The sequence below is a fragment of the Mastigoproctus giganteus genome, chromosome 6 (genome assembly GCF_048544385.1).
Source record: "Mastigoproctus giganteus isolate SK-2022 chromosome 6, ASM4854438v1, whole genome shotgun sequence".
Classification (NCBI taxonomy): domain Eukaryota; kingdom Metazoa; phylum Arthropoda; class Arachnida; order Uropygi; family Thelyphonidae; genus Mastigoproctus; species Mastigoproctus giganteus.
The window spans coordinates 185686173-185704762 of record NC_143580.1 but is presented as its reverse complement, the minus strand read 5'-3'; the positions used below and the strand labels follow the sequence as shown (position 1 = coordinate 185704762).

The window sequence follows — 18590 nt, the reverse complement described above, 5'->3', positions numbered from 1 at the left end:
ACAAATGTTCCTATTGACAAAACTTATTTTACACTGGCCAGTGTTAAAGTTGTTGGTGTGAATTAAGTTTCTTCTGTGGATATTGAAATCCCAGAGCTTTTTTAAAAGGCGGTTGTGAAAGTTTTTTCGCTGCTTTACAAATTTATTAGAGAATACAGCATTTCATTCCGATATTCGTACGCCTCCTGTTGTAAGAAAATTAAATAACACGGATGTTGGGTCACGTGGTACGATATACCTATAAGAAAAAAACTAGAGTACTTTGGAGGAGTTATTAAAGGTGTACTAAGGGCCTCCGTAGCCGAGCCAGGAGCGGGAGTGCAGTAGCACACGCTCTTTGAGTAGACCGGGGTTCAAGCCCCTGACTGCTGAATACGGTCGATCTGCCAACCGGCACTGGACCAGCGTGGCAGATTATGGTCCATTTCCCTCAGCATGAATTGTTGAGGAGGCTTCCATCCTGCAGTGGGTTGATAATGGCTGCACTTTACCTTTTAAGGCGCACATCGCTAGGAACATCTGAACACACATAGCAGAATCCAGGCAGCACACGATTACCCCTAAAATGAACTCAGATATGTTCCCTAACATTTCGATAGAGCAGTATACATATATTTCTACGTTATATCACTCTGAATCGTTTTTATAGTGATTTAACAAAGGACGTGATCTCACAAACATATAAAAAACTAAATTACAGTAACCTTTCATACGTTGGCCGAAATTCTGTGATTCACTTCTAAATATGGAAAAGACTAGGCACGTGCTCATAAAGGGTGACGTTCTTCAAAACAGTTTTAGTCTTTCCTTACCCATTTTCCTTTCTGCCTTGATACTCTCACTGATAAAAGTTTGTTGCGTCATCGATTGAGCAATCATTTGCAATTACACTGGTGTGCAAAATTTAAGGACCAGTCAGGTTTTCACCTGTAGCTTCTCATAGGAGTGGCCTGAATATGGGAAAAGCATACCAAAGGAACCTCGTGAAGTACAGAAATGATGAAGGAAACAACACCGAAACAACAACGGAAACAAAACGGTATAGAGGGACTTTATTCAAAAATGGCAACATAGCACAGGCTGCCATGATACAGATGCATCACTGCCAAAGATGGAATAAAGGGAAGAGGTGGTCCTCAGTAGGAGATATGGCTACCCCTAATGTCGATACAGGCTTTGCACTGGCTGTCCATACTTAGAACAATGTTGTTGATAAGTTCTTTGGTAGCATTGTCCATTCCTCTGTCAGCGTCGTCTTCAGCTGGTGAACATTTTCTGGTGGGTGTGGACGTGCAGCTGGGCGTCTCCCCAGAGCGTCCCATATGTGTTCGATGGGATTTAGATCAGTGGAATGGGCAGGCTAATCATACGAACAATGTCCTCACTTTCCAAAAGCATATCAACAGCTGCAGTGCGATGGGGTGTGGCGTTATCATCCATAAACACGAACTGGGGGCCAATGACATCTCAGAATAGACGCACATGGGGAAAGATTACCTCAGTACAGTAGCGTGCACCGGTTACAGTATCGCCTTCTAGTGTCTGGAGTTGTGTACGTCCATCCAAGATAACGCCTCCCCAGACGAGAACACCTCGACCGCCATATCGATCCCTTTCAGTGATGCTTGTGGGGGTGATACCGCGTGCCAACCTCTCGCCAGATTAGTTGACGTCCAGAATCGCTGCTGAGACTGAATCTACTCTCATCAGTAAAGAGTATCTTAAGTAAAGATTTTGTGGTTGTAACCTTTAGAAATAGTGTTGGTCCTTAAGGTTTGCACACAGGTGTAGTACACTGACAGTCATAACAGAATGCTAACCAATGAACATACAGAAATTGAGACATTAGTGAACATTAAATTCTGATATTTAATAAATGCTGTATCTGTTATTTTGTATATATTTACACTCATTTCGTTGAAATTAAATAATTAATGTTTTAACGGTTTTTTTTTTTTTTTTTTTTGTTTAATTGCTGCCGAAAATTTGGGGAGCCCAAATTTTCGGGAGCAATAGAGATAAAAAAAAAAAAAACGTTAAAACATTAATTATTTAATTTCAAAGAAATGAGTGTAAATATATATACAAAATAAGGTGAATGTCGAAAATGAAATTTAACATATCCCTTAATAAATCTTTAAATAAATATAATTTTGAGCGAATATCTAAACGTGCAATTGATTTTATCTCCATAAGGCCATTTTCTCCATCGACATCACAAAGTTGCCATAGCAACCGGAAAACAAAATATACATTCTGTCGGCCTGATTGTAAACTACTGATTCATTTTTAATGCCAACTTTGGGAACTTTTGTCTTTACTGTAACAAGCAAAGAACGTCATTAAAAATATTAAAGCGTCTGTCAGTAAGACTAATGATTGTACAGATAATATTGGTAGTATGGTCGCGTGCGAATGTGTGATGAGAAAAAGAACTGCTACCACCAGGCCTTATATTAAGAAATTCGTGAAATAAATGCTACCATACAATGGGAAATGCTTAGTCGTGGCTGAATTATCGATAGCAAGAATTATCGGTAATATCAACGATAACCAGAAATATAGATACGCAGACCACACAGATTTTATAGAAAGTCTCGAATTTATTCAATTAGACAGTTACATCATGAGCTATTACAAATTTTGCAGATGGGATTTCAAAGTTGAAATGTGGTATAACTGTACAAAATTCTAAGTAACATTGAGAATAACAAACATTTATGGACAGTCCAAGATCACTAGTTTCAGAACAGCTACAAGTTGTTAAATATACATATATTCATGTATATGGAAGAAAATCTGTGCTAAATTTATTTGTGCTCTTTGATAAACAGTATTGACGATATGATAAAATGCATTCTTTTCCTCCGTAAAAGATCAGACTATTTCCGTCCTTTGGGGCAGACCATTTCTATATATTTCTTAACTAGTAGACCAGTTTTTTTGATTTCATTCCTCCCGTTCTTTAAAAAAACTCACCTTTTCCCTTAACAATGTGAAATATCATTACCAAACTTTTCACATTTTCTCTCATGAAAGAAATCCGTTGACCACTAACTGCTCTAGATTCGTATAACTAATAGTGCATGTCGTGTAGAAATTAAATTTCGTACAGCTTTTTATGCATCTTGGAAAGATACTGTACATTATATTTCTATGTAATAGCGTTGTAATATTTTCAACTTTATTTTAATAAATGTGATTTTCAATTTCAGTTTTATAATTGTGCTGGCAAGGGGAGTTGGCAAACCATCTGCGAATACTGGACTAGAAATTAAAATTAATCTCAATTAAAACTCATGAAATACACTTCAAATCATAACTCTCATGAAATCCTTAAACCGCGTTTAAGAACCTGCCCTTTTAAAGATACGATGTTGTATTTTAAATTCTTGACGTCTCCTGACAGTAACGATTCTTTCAATCAATTCCAGGTGGAAGAATACGACACTTCTTTTATCTTTCTATTCCCACATTGCATCGACACACCACACATTTTTCTTCGTTCTTTACCAGAACCGATAACCTATGTTTCAGACTAGCTAAGTGTGCTCAGTCTTGAAGCTCTTCAACTTGAAGACATGTAGAACGCAATAACGTCTTTTGTATCGCTCCTCCAGTCTTTCCTTCTGTTATATCTGCTTCACAGATTTCAGGCTAAAACATAATAAAAATGGATTAATAGAAATAATTCAAATACACTGCTCAAAATAATTTAGGGAAACTCGCTGTGTCAATTATTTTGATATAATAGCAAATCCTTGTGTGCTTATATAAATGTTTATAAAGTTAGTAATAAACGAAAAATCTGCCTAATAGGAGAATTTTCTTTGCTGCAACAAGGTCATCCAATGTTGGATATAAAGCAGGCCACTTTTAACTTGAACTTTCATTCCTCCGTATTAACTAGGAAAAAGCGAGATCGTATTTTTACGATTTCATCTTTTCCTAGTTAATCAACTTTCTTAATTAAGGGGCTATTTAACGATGAACTTTTAGAAAGTTTATTGTGATTTATCACAATAAACTTTCTCTGAGATCTCAGGTATAACCGCCTCGTCAGGAACAGCTCGTGTAGTTGTGCTTGAGATTAATAGTCCTTCCATATGATACATCCGAATTCAACATTTAGGGAAATTCTAGATAGACGAGTGTATGGTCAAATATCGCAGGATCTGGCATGGAGTGCTTCGTGTGTTATACAGTAACATCGATAGACTTTGAAATTGATTTAAGACGACCAGACAGTGCGTAAATAAAGAAGTAAGGTGACCACCATTAACTTCGCTGAGAGATGACAGCTATTTGTCTTTAATCTTCGTCGTAACTAAGTTCTCTGCAGGCGCTGGAAGGTGGAAGATGCGTATCAATTCAGACCATGCAAAATTTTGTTCGACAAAGACTGTGCTCAAAATTATTTCTCCAGCTGCTTAGGTATATGGGAGGACTACTGATCTCAGGTATAACCACCTCGTCAGGAACAGCTCATGTAGTTGTGCTTGAGATTAATAGTCCTTCCATATGCTACAGCAGCTGGAGAAAGATTGATTCTAAAGACCTTCATTAGGACACGGCTTGTTGATAATATGAAGAATGAGTAGGGTACTTGAACACATGGACGAGCCATCCCGACCTCAATCCGCTTAAGTTTGCGTTGGATTCATGGCGGATATCCACTACTCGAGCAGTACCCCATGTGGCACTCCAGAATCTGGAGAATGCCCTCAACATAGTTTGCTCCAGAATCTCCTGGATAACTTGATTGGTTAAATGCCACTGATGCAAAGCTTTTCTAGCTGTGACGGAAAAATCTACACACCATACTTGGGATCCTTGGGTTCTACCTTCATGACACTCCTGAATTATTATTGATTATATAATTTGGGTTTCTCTGGTTTCATTCATTCTTTAAAGTTCTTTGGTTTTCCCTATTTTTTTTTTTTTTTTTTTCCTTTCGCAGACTGAAAATTAAGCTGATATTAGGCTAAAGTACTTTTAATTTAGATTTTGCTGATGAAACAGCACACCATTTTCTTGCATAAAGAGTTCAGTATCGAGAACATAGCTAATTCTTTTGACGAGGGTATAAATACAGTTAATAGAGTATAGAGAAACTCCTCATTTGGCTTTAACCATGTTATTGTTTTATCAATTTGTACAAATTTATAAATCTAATTTTATCTTTCAATTTGGACCCTTCGACCTTGATCCGAACTAAACTTTTCTTTTTGTGCAGTTCTTTGAAAACTACTTGACTTTCTTTTCCGTACTGGTGGCTTATGAAGTGGTGGTGGACTAAGAAAGTTCCCTTCTGCTGACTTGGAGGAGTCCGAGAGTAGGTTAATGGCTTTGTTTCCGTATTGCTTGTTCCCTGTTAGCCACTAATTATGGCAGTACTCTTAAATTTAATGACTCCTGATAACGTCTCTAGGCTCGCGCTCACGAACAACGACGGACTAATTGTTAGAAAACAGCCAGTTGCTTGCGATGTCGTAATTGGGCGCAGAATGATTCGAACCGCTCAGTGGAAGACACTGGTGGTAATTTGAATTTAATATTCGCTTGGTTCAGGTGGGAATAGCAGATGCCTCGTTTAATGAGATGAGAAGGAGCTCTTAGAATCGAGCAAACCCTTCCACGTTTCTAATGCAGCCGCGGGCTTTTCCGATATAGAAAGAAAAAAAATGAAATACAAAAATCTCTCAAATGGAAAGATGAGACAAAAACTCCAAGAAGTGGAGCTAAATCGAGATGCAACAGAATACTAAAGGGAATCAAAGACAAAGAATGTACTATTTCTAAAGCGATACAATTGAATTGGCAAGCAGTTAGTCATTGGTCGATATTGAGAGCATACAAGTTTATATGCATCGTTAAAATCGATTTTCTGTTAATCAAGATTCACTTGACTAATGGAAAATTCGGTCAGACATGAAATTTTACATGCAGTATAAACACGAGTCTAGAAGGCACATGTTTTCTTGTCTATGATATACAGGACTTTCGAAAGTAGGGAAAAGGATGTCATTATCCCTTTGCATAAGACAATGGTGAAACCGCGTTTAGAATATTGTGTTCAGATCGGAGGGCACACTTGAAGAAAGACATAGAACGTCTAGAAAGGGCTCACAGAAGAGAAACCAGATTGATAAGGAGGGTGCTAATCAATAGAATGTATAGCAACCAGAAGAATTGGAAGGAGAGAGGAACCTGATAGAGGTGTGTAGGGCCTCGAAGCGAATCATGAAGTACCTTCACTGGCAGCAGAGAGAAGAACGAGGGGAAAACAAAAATGCGTAATTTTGGGAAGTAACAGAAGGCTAAGTTCCATGAAATTTACTTTCGAGCAGCTTATTATGGATCATTGCAATAAATTTCCTGCCACGGTGGTCAAGTTTGATAGTTTGGTGAAGTTCAAAGTGGAATTGGAGAGGCACTTTTTGGCGCCAGGGTAGATATGAATGATAGATTTTTTTTTTTTTTTTTTTTGGCAAAGCGCATTTTCTTACATCATTTAGTTACACTAATACTAAAATCTGTAATTCTACCATAATAATAGAAAATCTGATTTTCGGTTTTACTAGATTTGACTGACTTAGTGAAGAACAGTCGCTTCAAATCATTTAGTAACTTTGGAATTAACTACATACGCGCGCATAGTTTTTCTGAGCCTTTTAATATAGAGGGTAGTTCTAAATTAAGCTCACCTACTCTGACGCATCCAAAAATACATCCAAAAATAGCCGCCAGAAAAGTACACGATGCTGGAGTTAGGATAATTATACACCGATGAGCCAAAACATTATGACCAGCGAGTCGTTATGCAAATCGAAGCAACTGCAGGTGAACTACGGGGCGTGCGCGGGTCGGGACACGGTATAAGAAACACATGATACTGAGCTCCGTTAATCAGTGTTACTCTTGTTCTTCAGATGGGAAAGGCAGCGGACTTAAGCGAGTTTGACAAAGGCCAAATTGTAATGGTCAGATGACTGGGTCAGAGAATATCCGAAACGGCACGGCTGGTGAGATGCTCACGGTCAGCCGTGATTAGTACCTACCAAAAGTGGTCTGAGGAGGGAAAACCCACGAACCGCCGGCGAGGTGTTGGACGACCACGGCTCATCGAGGTCAGCGAAGGCTCTCCCGGATGGTACGTGGCAAAAGAAGAGCGACCGTGGCGGAACTCGCCGGTAATAGGAATGCTGGTGACGGGAGTAAAGGCGCAATATAGCCGAAGCTGCTCTTGCGCCATTAAACCCCAAACAACAACGGGAGTAATGTGTTACCACACAATACATCGAACCCAACAGAAAATGAGGCCGCGTAGCCGCAGGCCGCTCTGAGAGCCCATGCTAACCACGGTTCACCATCGACGGCGCCTACAATGGGCACTCGAGCATCGAAACTGGACCTTCTTTGATTGGAAGAAGGTTGTCTGGTCCGATGAATAACGTTTCCTGTTGCACCATGTGGACCGCCGGGTACGTGTTTGTCATTTACCTGGGGAAGTGAAGGCGCCTGGATGCACCGTGGGACGAAAACAAGCAGGTGGCGGCGGTTATGCTTTGGGCGATGTTCTGCTGAGATACCCTGGGTCCAGTCATCCATGTGCCGGTCACTCTGACGTCTACCACCTACCTAAACATCAGTCTACGCGGTAGCACAGTGGTATCGTCACCGTCCTCCCCCACATCGGGTGGAAAAAGCCCAGGTTCGAATCTGGTCGATGACGCGAGGAACTTTAATGGGCTTTCTTCACTCTGTGGCTGAGTTAGTCGATCTCTGGCGTATATAGCAAGGTTTTGTCCCCAGAAACTGGGGTTTTTCGCCCAGCAAAACAGACAAATCGACCATAGAACACACGCAATTAACAGATATAAGACACACAGCACGGCAGACGAATTTCATTATTCGGTTGTCTTAAAAATAATATATTTTTTTCCCCTAAACATCATTGCTGACCAGGTACACCCTTTCATGGCAACGGTCTTCCCCTCTGGCGATGCCGGTTTTCAGCAGGATAATGCGCCATGCCACACCGCCCGGATTGTTCGAGACTGGTTCGCGGAATTTGAGGAAAACTTCCAGGTATTGCCCTGGTGGAATCCGCCGATATTGCACTACTTCCGGCGAGTGCGGGATTTTAGTGCGCTGAGCACTGACAGTGAATAATGGACCCGGACCTGGCTCCTCGAGCTTAGGACGGGCATTAGGCGGCAGCTGCCCAGGTGTTGACAGCTAGCTAGTTCGAAGAGGCCTGACACACTTGTTTCAGGCCGTTTCACAGAGATTTTGTGCTGTCGCAGGTGTTCAAGGTGGAGATAGGCATTTGCCTAGGTGCCACCCTGACTCAAGAACATAAAAAAAAAAAAGGTATTGCCTTTTGCCTATTGGAACAGCATCTCTGATCTGCGGCGTCTCAACCACGGACCTTACAGGAGTTAAAGGATCTGCTGGTTACGTGTTGATACCACAAGACACATTTAGAAATCTTGTAGCGTCCCTGCCTGCCGTGTTAAGCCGTTTTGGCAACACGGAGGGCCAACGTCATATTAGGTAGGTGGTCATAATGTTTTGGCTCATCAGTGTATATCTTTATTGCATTCAGTAAATAGTTACATGGATGCCTGATGCAATGCCCATAACAGCAACAATGTTTAACATAAAATTAATCAATACAGGAAAAATTACAAAACACATATTAAAACATATAATTACATATACAGTATATATAAAAATTATATATTAATACGGAAAATGAAAAGACATTTTTTTTTTTTAATTTCATGTTACACACAGCGTTATGAAAAAACGATGGCAGTCACTCAGCTGAAGACGAAAGCTGTTCCCTCATGAGGCATCGTCGGTAGGATAGAGGCCGCCGTAGCCTAGTGGTCAGGCGCGCGGGTGCATAAGTACACGTGCCTTGAATGACCGGGATTCAAGCCCGTGACTGCTGAATACGGTGCTGTTTCTTGTATTCTGTGTATCTTGTAAACTCCTCTGACCGTTTGTTCGTCCCGGAATATAAACAAAAAATTTATTTATTTATATATCCTCTATGAACTTTTTGTAATGGACATCCATTTCCTGGACGTTGTGAAGCATCTCTATGGGCAGGAATCTGTCGCCTATTCTAAGCCTCCACGCCACAGACTGCAGAGAGGGGAGGACTCTTAATGGTTTCGGGGGATCCTCCATTTGCACATCTGCCAAAAACTTGGAGTATTGATTTCACCAGCTATCATTTTAATTGAGACGAGTAAGCGGAGGGTGAAGATTCGTTCTGTGACTTTTCTGTAATTAAGTAGTTTGGTAATATCTGATGTGTGTGTGTGACTGGTGGAAATTTGTGCTTAAAAGGGACTCAGCGAAGAAGCCAGTACTCATTATATGCAATGGTTTTTAGCGTGGTTTTCGTTGTTGACGCCTAGATTTCAGATCCGTTGATGATGACTGGTTGCAGAAACCGGTATATGTTACTGTACGTGCTTTACTGGGACTGGCCCACCCTCCCGTGGTGTGGACGAGTACCCAGCGTCATCTCTCCAGATGACTGATGCTTCTGGGTAGCCAAGTGGACAGAACACAACAACAGAATATGCACACTTTTCACACAAATCACATTTCTGGCCCTTTTACAGTTGATTCTGTTCTTCACAGCGACACGAGGTGGAGTTGAACAGACGTTCCAGGTGCCGTCCTCTACATATACACATGTCATTGGTTGTCCCGATGGAACTCTCTTAACGCCGATATTATTTGACTGAAACAGTGTGTACTTCCTAAGCCCACACAACGAGACTGCCAAAATTCATTATCACTGACCGGTGTACGACTTTCATTTGCATTTCTGTGGTCCTTGTAACTTCAGGAACTAAAGCTTTTGTATAGTCCTAATTCTCGTCGGTACTTCCCCACTGCGTGAAAACCACAGTGCTTTCTGTCAATTGATTTCTTATGCATATACAACGACGGCACCTATTTTTGTCGACTTATTTCTCAGAGGTCAAATATCAAAGTTAAAACAGAAAAAAAAAGAAATCAAAACGGAATATCACCTAACCCCCTTACTATAAAATTAAATGTTATTTATAAAAAAAAAATTAAAGCGCAGTCTGTACTGTGGAATATTTATCCAGAAAATGCACTTCCACTTATTTTTAATATTTTCCCCTTTAGTTTTGAGTTACTGCATCTTTATCGTGATCTTTCTAATAACAGCCTTCCGTTATTAAATTGAACAACGGCATACACGGGCTTTTAGAATCTTTTTTTCTCTATCGGATCTTCAGTAATTTGAGTCTCCAAGTTGCACTTCTTTCTTAAATGGAAGAAACCAGTCTTGCGAGAAGATTCATAAAACTTACCAAAGCCTGAAAGATGTGTCCCCAAAGAATGCCAAGAGAGAGATCACCACGAGCGAGCTGGCGGCTGGTAATGTCCCTTATCTGACAACAAGATATAAAATATCCCGAGGGAGCTTGTAAAAAGAACTTCTCCAAAACATCATCTTGACGTTCTACTGCTAGTGACCCTCGGTAGCGTATATTCGTTACAAAGTGAAGATAATCTCGTACCACTTGATTCCTGCTAGGAAACAAAGGCTTTTATAATAATGGGGGCCCATAAAACATGACTTACTGAAGATGCTTCGTGAGAAAATTGCTAAACGCGCCGTGGGTTGTTTATATTTGAACGACTTGACATTTATATTGAATGAGGCCATAATACAAATAGCCACGAAGATGGGAAGAAATTGAGGGCCCATCGTCCGCAACTACTTTGTACGCTGTATATCATAAGGGATAATAGACCCGTCAGAGAACTCGCTAAACACAATTTAATGTCGCATTTTTAGCTCGGAGTATTAAAGCTGCATCGGGGAGAATACTTATTAGTTTCTAAACGACTTGCAACAACGAACGAGCGTGTTTGATCATAATGAAATTTTTTGTCACTAGACGTCACTTTTGTCACTTACTGGGCTTGCATGTCATAAACGAGTTTCTCTATTGCCGGTTCGAGTCTACACTATATCAGAAAATTCAAATTATAAAGAAAATGTTACCTGAGATGCAGAGGGGCGCTGCTGATTCAGAAAACATGAGCTATAAATGGATTTAATTCCGTTTTGTTCTTCTTTTTTTTATCTATTTCTTTCCCCTTTTCTAGTGTCTTCCATCTCTCTCTCTCTCGTACAAGCTTTAGTTTTAGCTCATTTCAGTTTATCTTAATACAAAGATACTTTAGGGAATGATCCTCTCTTCGATCCGTTTTTCTCATCAAATATTGAGAGGAAAAACCATCTTCCAAATCAGAAAAGTGCCTTTAAGTGTTTTCTAGAAAACTGAAGCGATAACTTCAAGGTTATTGAAAATCGGTTGCCAAAATATAGATGCAAAAAGAGTAATAAAAACACCATGCCAGCTCTCCATCAGGATAGCTGTGGGTACTTTATAAAAGTTCCGCTGACTTCATGAATGAAGTAAACATTTTTCACTGCAGTGGAATATAGATAAAAAGAATAATTTTTTAAACCTATAAATGTATTTCTTTAGTCAAACAATACGTTATCTACACCTGAAATGAATACACCAACACATAACTTACATTGAATATGGCAATCGTTGTGTTTTTTTGGATACATTCATCACTATCAGACATTTGGGGCTGGACCTTCAAAGTGATGCTGTAATTCGTCATCTTGCCTTCCTGAAATAAGAAAAAAAAAATAAGGTGGAGCAGTGCAATTTGAATTTACTTTTCTTCATTGTTTAGAAAATATACCCAGGATCAATATTTGCGAATACTAAGGGCAGACAAATTTCCTCGCGTTAATGACATCATTCAATTTTTAAAATAACACGTCATAAAATCATTGCACATACGTGAGAACTTAGACTTACCATTCATTAATTGTCATAATAATGTGCCATTCGTGCTTTTTTTTTTGGCATTCTTGGTCGTATAGAATAAGACGAGCTTCCAATATTTTGTGAGCGTGTGTAGATGTAGCAGTTAAATTGTTTACAATGTATTCCACTAAGCGAATTTGTTTATGAAATTTCCATATAAATTAAATAAATATAATAAGAGATATATAAAATATATAGTAGACGCTGAAAACAGTACATTAACGAAATTAGAGAATATTCAAAATTTCGAACAATCTCTTTAATCACGAGAGGAGTGTTGATTTCCAACTATATGTCTAATTATTACTGTGAAGTTAATTAAGCATAATTTAGATCTAAGTAACCCCCCCATTCACCTTCGAATACCTCTCGAACTCGGACCAATGGTATAGTATTCGAAGAATTACAAGCCACTTCAATCAGAGCCGCTAGCTGTCGCTGCAGGCTGTACAATTACGATATGTTACAGCAGACAACAAAGGGACTTATTGATAATACACGCTTGATTAATATCTCTACTGCTCTCGGCTATAAACACTTTACTAGCTCCAATCCTATCACTAGAGTCGTTGCAGCATCGCTAAACCTACAAATACACAAAGTCCTCTGGGAAAGACTTCGAAAGCCTAGAGTAATAAGCTTCTAAGAGGAACATGATTCTATGTTTGCGTGGAGCTCCTTAGGGACTCTCTGTCTCTCTCATCTTATCTGTCTTTTCTAGATGATTCGTTAGTTAAAGATATTGCAGATGTTTGTATACAGAAATGGAGAGTTGGACCTCTAATTAATGGTAAAATTAACTAACCGTTGTTTCTTTCATTATAAATATAAACAAATAGGTTTCATCTCTGTATTGCTTTTGTTCTTAACAGTTGATCCCCTCGCTATGATGATGTTGACCCATTTCTGTAAGAGTATACCCTCCTATTACATGTTCGATGCACTCTGCTACCTTCTTTTCAAATAACTCCACAGGCTATCTAATATTTTGGCGTGGGTATATATTTAAAAAAAATTCCATGAGAACTTCAAAAGTGTAGGCAAAAGGGAATAAAACTGCATGAGATAAAATCTAAGTTGCCGCATTAAGTTATTTTACACTCTTCGGCATTTCCATAGCAACTGCTCCGTTTTCTGCTGCGTTCTTGATGCTGAATGAATTATTCCATCCTGTTTCCCCCTCTCGCTTTTTTTGGTAGTCGTATCCGGTTGTTCCTTGCATCTCATAGAAATCATCCATTTTAATGGCTGCTCGTTCCATCGCCGGGTGGAAGGTTTGTTTTCCAACTCCCAAAGTAATTGGAGAAGAAAGACAGACTTTACTATTTGTCCTGATCTCCATATTCGATTATCTACGAAATTATTCTTGGCGTTGAGGATCGGTTTCTTTGTTTCAGTTTCGAAGACAGGTGGTAAAAAGATGCTTATTGTGCAAGAGAAAGTGAATGTGCAAAACTTTTCCCAAGCCATGTATCACACACGCAAATTTGCATATCTCTGCTGTAATTAAAGAGAGGTTCTGTTAATAAATCACACATGATGATTAACAGAACTCAGCTATGGAAAATAACCTACACTGTAACCCCAAAAGTATTCGGATGCGAGTAACTTACTGCTTTTCACACTGATGTTTGGGACAAATTAGCAGCACACTGCGTTAATGTTACCTAACTATTAAAGTATAGTAAAAAATTATCTCGATCGCTTACCCGCCTAAGTCTTTATACTGTAGTAACAAATGATAGCAAAAATTTATTACTGCTGAACAAATAGTTACTTATGGAATTGAACAAAAGTAAATTTGCCTTACTTGTTTTTAATCAGTTTCGCTTAGCAAAAATCGTGTATAAACAACACTATGGTGAAATTGATGAGGCTACAATAGGCTTTATGTTCAAAAGAATATCAGTACTTAAAAAACCAATCAAATATCTCGACAGTGTGGTTGGCTTTGTTATTTATTGGTTGTTTAGAAAATTTTTGTAGAGGAAACGAAGACCGTGGGACATTAGTATGTCACGCATGTGGTGTGTAGTTGGGGATGAATGGTCCAAAATGTCATTTAATGTCTTGTCAATGGCCACAGTCCAAAAAAAAGAAAAGAAAAACGTCCTCACCTCCAAAAAACCATCGCATTCCTCTTACAAATCTCGTTTCTTGGGCGATTTACAGTGGTAAGAAGCATTACTCGGGCTCTGTCCAAATTCTCACTCGACTATTAGATCCAAATAATGTAGTGCGATGTGTCTCCCCATAGACCTTTTTCTATCGGGTTACATCCCATGATCAACGGCGAATGCACTACTCCAAACGACGTCTGGCGTTCGTTTGCGTTGTTTGTGTTTGTGGAATGGTAGCTTTACCATGGAAACAAAGGTTGTTTAGCTTATTAAGAGCAGTATTAAACTTGCTTCCAGTCACTTTTGAAAACGGTGGTGGGAAACGCGTTCTAGAACGTTTGTATATCTTTGAGTTACTGAAATGGCAACATATGTATTCGTATAATTTATTTAAAAGGCAAAATAATAGACAAATATTTGTATTCTATACTTTGCGTTATTTATTTCCAGTACACAGAAACAAGTGCGTGCATGTGTGTTGGAATTATTAAAATCAGTTGCACTTGTTGAAGTACAGAACATTTATGCTTCTACTAGTTGTAGCCGGCGTAACATACGCCATCTTTCTGATTATGGCCTAAATAGTTCAATCTAGATCCTTCAGTCTTCACCATCCTTGTTTAGCGGTGATATAATTCTGCAGCAGTCACCCGTGGAATATATGCATATCTCTCTATTTGCCGGTGGTTCCCCCTCTTCTCCAACAAATATTGCAGCAACCTCCGTTTTGGATGTAGGTGCGTTATATCATCTCTTGTCTAAGTCCGGGTCTTCTATAAATGCCATGCGCACATTCATTGTTGGATTGCCCTGGGTTTTATAGACTCAGCAAATGGGTTAACTGGTCGTAGCATCTCGTCCAATTGTTGCATTACTTGGGCCATACACCATTGGTTTGATTATTTTCCAAGCCGTTTTCTTGTTGTTGCTTCAGCAGAATCGAAAATAGGTTGTCCATACCCTGACTTATTTGCCTTGTTTGGATATAGCGGTGAGATCAAACAGTAAATCTGGCTGTGTATTCTAAAAAAGTATGGACCATTTCCAGGCGATAATTTAATCTCTGCGCCCATCGATGCGAACGCCATTGCTGATTTGTATTCTCGTATATGTTCTCTGTAGTTATTTGCTTCACGTGTATCCCCTGTAAGTAGCTCTCGCAATACACAGAGTAGGTGTCTCAGACAGTGGGTCAAGTGAAACTTTTCCATCATGACAGCATTTAGTGTATTGATTCGATGTGTTTAACTCATGTCCCCACAATATCTTGCATCGCAATACTCACAGTTGTAACACATATTTCCACAAATAAGTAACACATATGTCATGCTCTTCCACATTAATTACAGCTTGTTAATTATTCACATCAGTTACTTCTATTTGATTAATCCTACGGCGTTTCGCCCGTCTTCTCATTTCCAATCTTGCTTCTCTTTCTTCAATGTTTTCTGTCCGTCTTTGTAGTCGTAGAGTCTCGTTTCGGTCTCTTAGTCAATTAGATCTCTCCTCTAAAGTTTCATTAGCATGTCTTCTACATTTTCTTAAAGTTCTTACTGTTCAGCCATTTTTACACAGAACGGTTTATTAAAATTGAAGACAGATTAAATAAACGTGCATTAATAGCTTTCAGGCATAGGTTGCCTTTCTTCAGTCTAAAAACGTTAGTACAAAAATTAATAAGGAATGCCTGGTATGGTGGTCATGCGAGGTGAACCGCGTGAACGGTTAGCAGTTGGAAAATTTTGGCAGCATACCTAAAGAGTTTTATATATATATATAGATTCTTATAGAATATTATAATTTAAATAACGATACCATCAAGTCCTAATACATTTAAATCACAAGTCCTAATTCATTAAAGCCATAATTAAAATTTTGATAAATTCAAAACTTAATTCAAATTTTGGAACATCCGTATTGTAATTTAAATCCGAGCACAATAAAAATACCGACACATTTATGAAAACTTTACAATTTCGATAGGTTAAAAATTTAATTAATTTAATTTAATTCGTTTTCCTCCTAACAGTAGTTGTTGTCAAATCAATATGTCCTAACACATACAAATCAATTCAAAAGTAATGTACGTATTCAAATCATAAATACAGTTTTGATGCATTCAAAACTTAATTCAAATCAAACTCTAACACGTTCAAGTCACAATAAAGATAAAAATTCAAATATAACTGAAATTTTGATATGTTCAGAACTTAATCAAATTTGAAGTTCGTATCGTTCTTGAAACCCTAACACGTTCAAATCATAATTCAAACGTAACGCATTCAAATTATAATTAAAATCATAAAGTGTTCAAGTCACAACAAAGACACCGATACATTCAAATCGTAATTGCAATTTCAATACGTCGAAAACATAATTCGTCACGTAGTTATCATAATTCAAACAGTAATACTTTAAAATAATAATTCAAACCGTATTGTGTTAAAATCATAATTGAAAAAGTATAAATTCAAATCCTTGCACTAAAATTATAATTCAAATCTTAACATTCAAATATATAATGAAAATGCCGACGTTCAAATTGCACCGAGAATCATAAAATTTTCGAATCATAATTGCAAGTTTGATATATCAAAAATAATATAAATTTTAACATATCTATATCATATTTCAAATTCTGACATTCACATCATAATCATACCCTAATTCGTTCAAATTATAATTCAAACTTAATGAATTCAAATCATAATTCAAATCCTAATGGGTTCAAATTACAATAAAGATCACGACATATTAAAATCATATTAGTTTTGTTAAGTTAAAAACAATTCAAATTCTATCACATCCACGTCATAATTCTGACCCTAATGCCTTCAAATCATAACCGTTGGCGTAACATTGGTACATAAGAGGGCTATCAATATTGGTTTATATGCAGTGTAAATGGAAGCTTGTCAAATGTAAGTTTATACACATATTTATATAAAATTATATGTTCCTGAGTTACTCGTATTTTTAGATATAAATTTTACTATTTTTAGATTTTACTCTGTTTCTAACGTTTTGACCCCTGAATATGCGTAATCCCCACAAGATTAAGAAAAGGAACACTGGGGGGGGGGGGGGATTCAGTTGAATTCTGCTTCTAATACGATGAAGTTTTCAAGTTCCCCCCCCCCCCCCCCCCCCCAATCCAGTGTCTCAGACAATGCTGTTGTCAAAGCAAAGCGGTTACTGTAATTATTACTTCCATTCGTTAATAAGTAATTAGAGGTGTCGAATGTGGAAAAGCTAATGAGCAGTTTTTCTCTGCAGCCAATCTGAGTGCAGAACATTAAATCAGATCGATTTCCTATTTATTTTTCCCGGCTGCATTTGTTCTTCTTTTATTTTCCCCAGCATTTCCTCATTGTCTTTTATATAATTAGCGTCGCTTCTCGAAAACGTGCCACGCACTTAATTATGGTAATTTAGCATATACAAATGACAGGAAGCTCACGTGCAGTTAATCACTGCGTCTCATTTGTGTCAAGATTTATTTTCGCAGAGGAGGGAAGGTTGAGTTACACCACTTAACGGCATCGAGGCTTCGTGGGAGAAAGTCAAGTATTGGCAACGACAAGGCAAAATTATGGCATCGAGATTTGGCTCGGCTTTACAAAGAACTCTAATTTATTTAAGTTTTCTAATTAGAAAATCCAGAGGTGGATTAATTGCGAAGGACCGAGAATCACAGAACAGATACTTGGACGAGGACTATCATTATTGGACAACTTGGAAGATAACAGGACTTCAGATGCTCCGTATTCAGAACCATTTTCTCTACACCGATCAATGCGCTCTATTCTTGACACACTCTCCAAAACATTTCGCGTTTTTCTGCTCTTTTGTGTTTGTTTTACCTTTCAGGACAACAATGGAAGCGCGCGACAAAATTCTCGCGACCAAAAGTTCAGCGTTACTTGTTGTTTTTTCCAACACTGTCACAAAAAACAACAAACATACAAAAAAAAAAAACGCCCACGTGCTAATGACTCATAAATGAACGTTCTTTCTATTGTTGCCTATTATAGCTTGAACTATTTATCTTAAACTTCTGTTATTTAGCGCTATTATGGCCATTTTATCGAAGAAAATTTTTCCCTTTAGAAATTCCTTTTGAAAAGAAGCCGTACCGGTTTTTGGAAGGATATATCTACAGTAAGAAAAAAATCGGCAGTGGAACTATCTTCTACATTCATGCTTGCCTCAGAACTGCCTCCGAGAGCCTCTTTCTTCGTTTGTTGGAACCATTCCAAAGTAAGTTCCCGAAATGCCTAGCGATGGCATGGATAAATTACGAGACACTCAAGATCTAAGAAGTTAGATTTGGAAAGGGAAATTCTATTAGCATATTTTGCATTTTTATCATGTTCGTTTTGAGAAATAGTAGCTTCATTTTTGAAGATAAATCAAGCGACTATTTCTGTTTAAGGTTAGCGTAGTAATAATAAAAATACTGATAAACTCGGGATAGAAAATGTTAATACTCTCAGATTTTGTGATAATTTATACCTAAGCAGGATGCGAATATTGAACAAGATTTATA

At 38.2% G+C, this 18590-nt stretch overlaps 1 protein-coding gene across 1 annotated transcript in view; it reads right to left on the bottom strand.

Annotated features, from left to right (window-relative positions):
* Positions 1 to 3007: 3007 nt before the first annotated feature.
* Positions 3008 to 18590, bottom strand: part of LOC150084808 (uncharacterized) — a 45407-nt gene continuing 29824 nt past the window's right edge. The window contains exons 2-3 of the mRNA XM_090375559.1: positions 11617 to 11718; positions 3008 to 3657 (exon numbers count right to left, since the gene is read on the bottom strand). Of these exons, the coding sequence (XP_090231685.1) occupies positions 3553 to 3657; positions 11617 to 11718 (207 nt within the window). The 3' untranslated portion in view covers positions 3008 to 3552. The remainder of the gene's footprint in view (positions 3658 to 11616; positions 11719 to 18590) is intronic.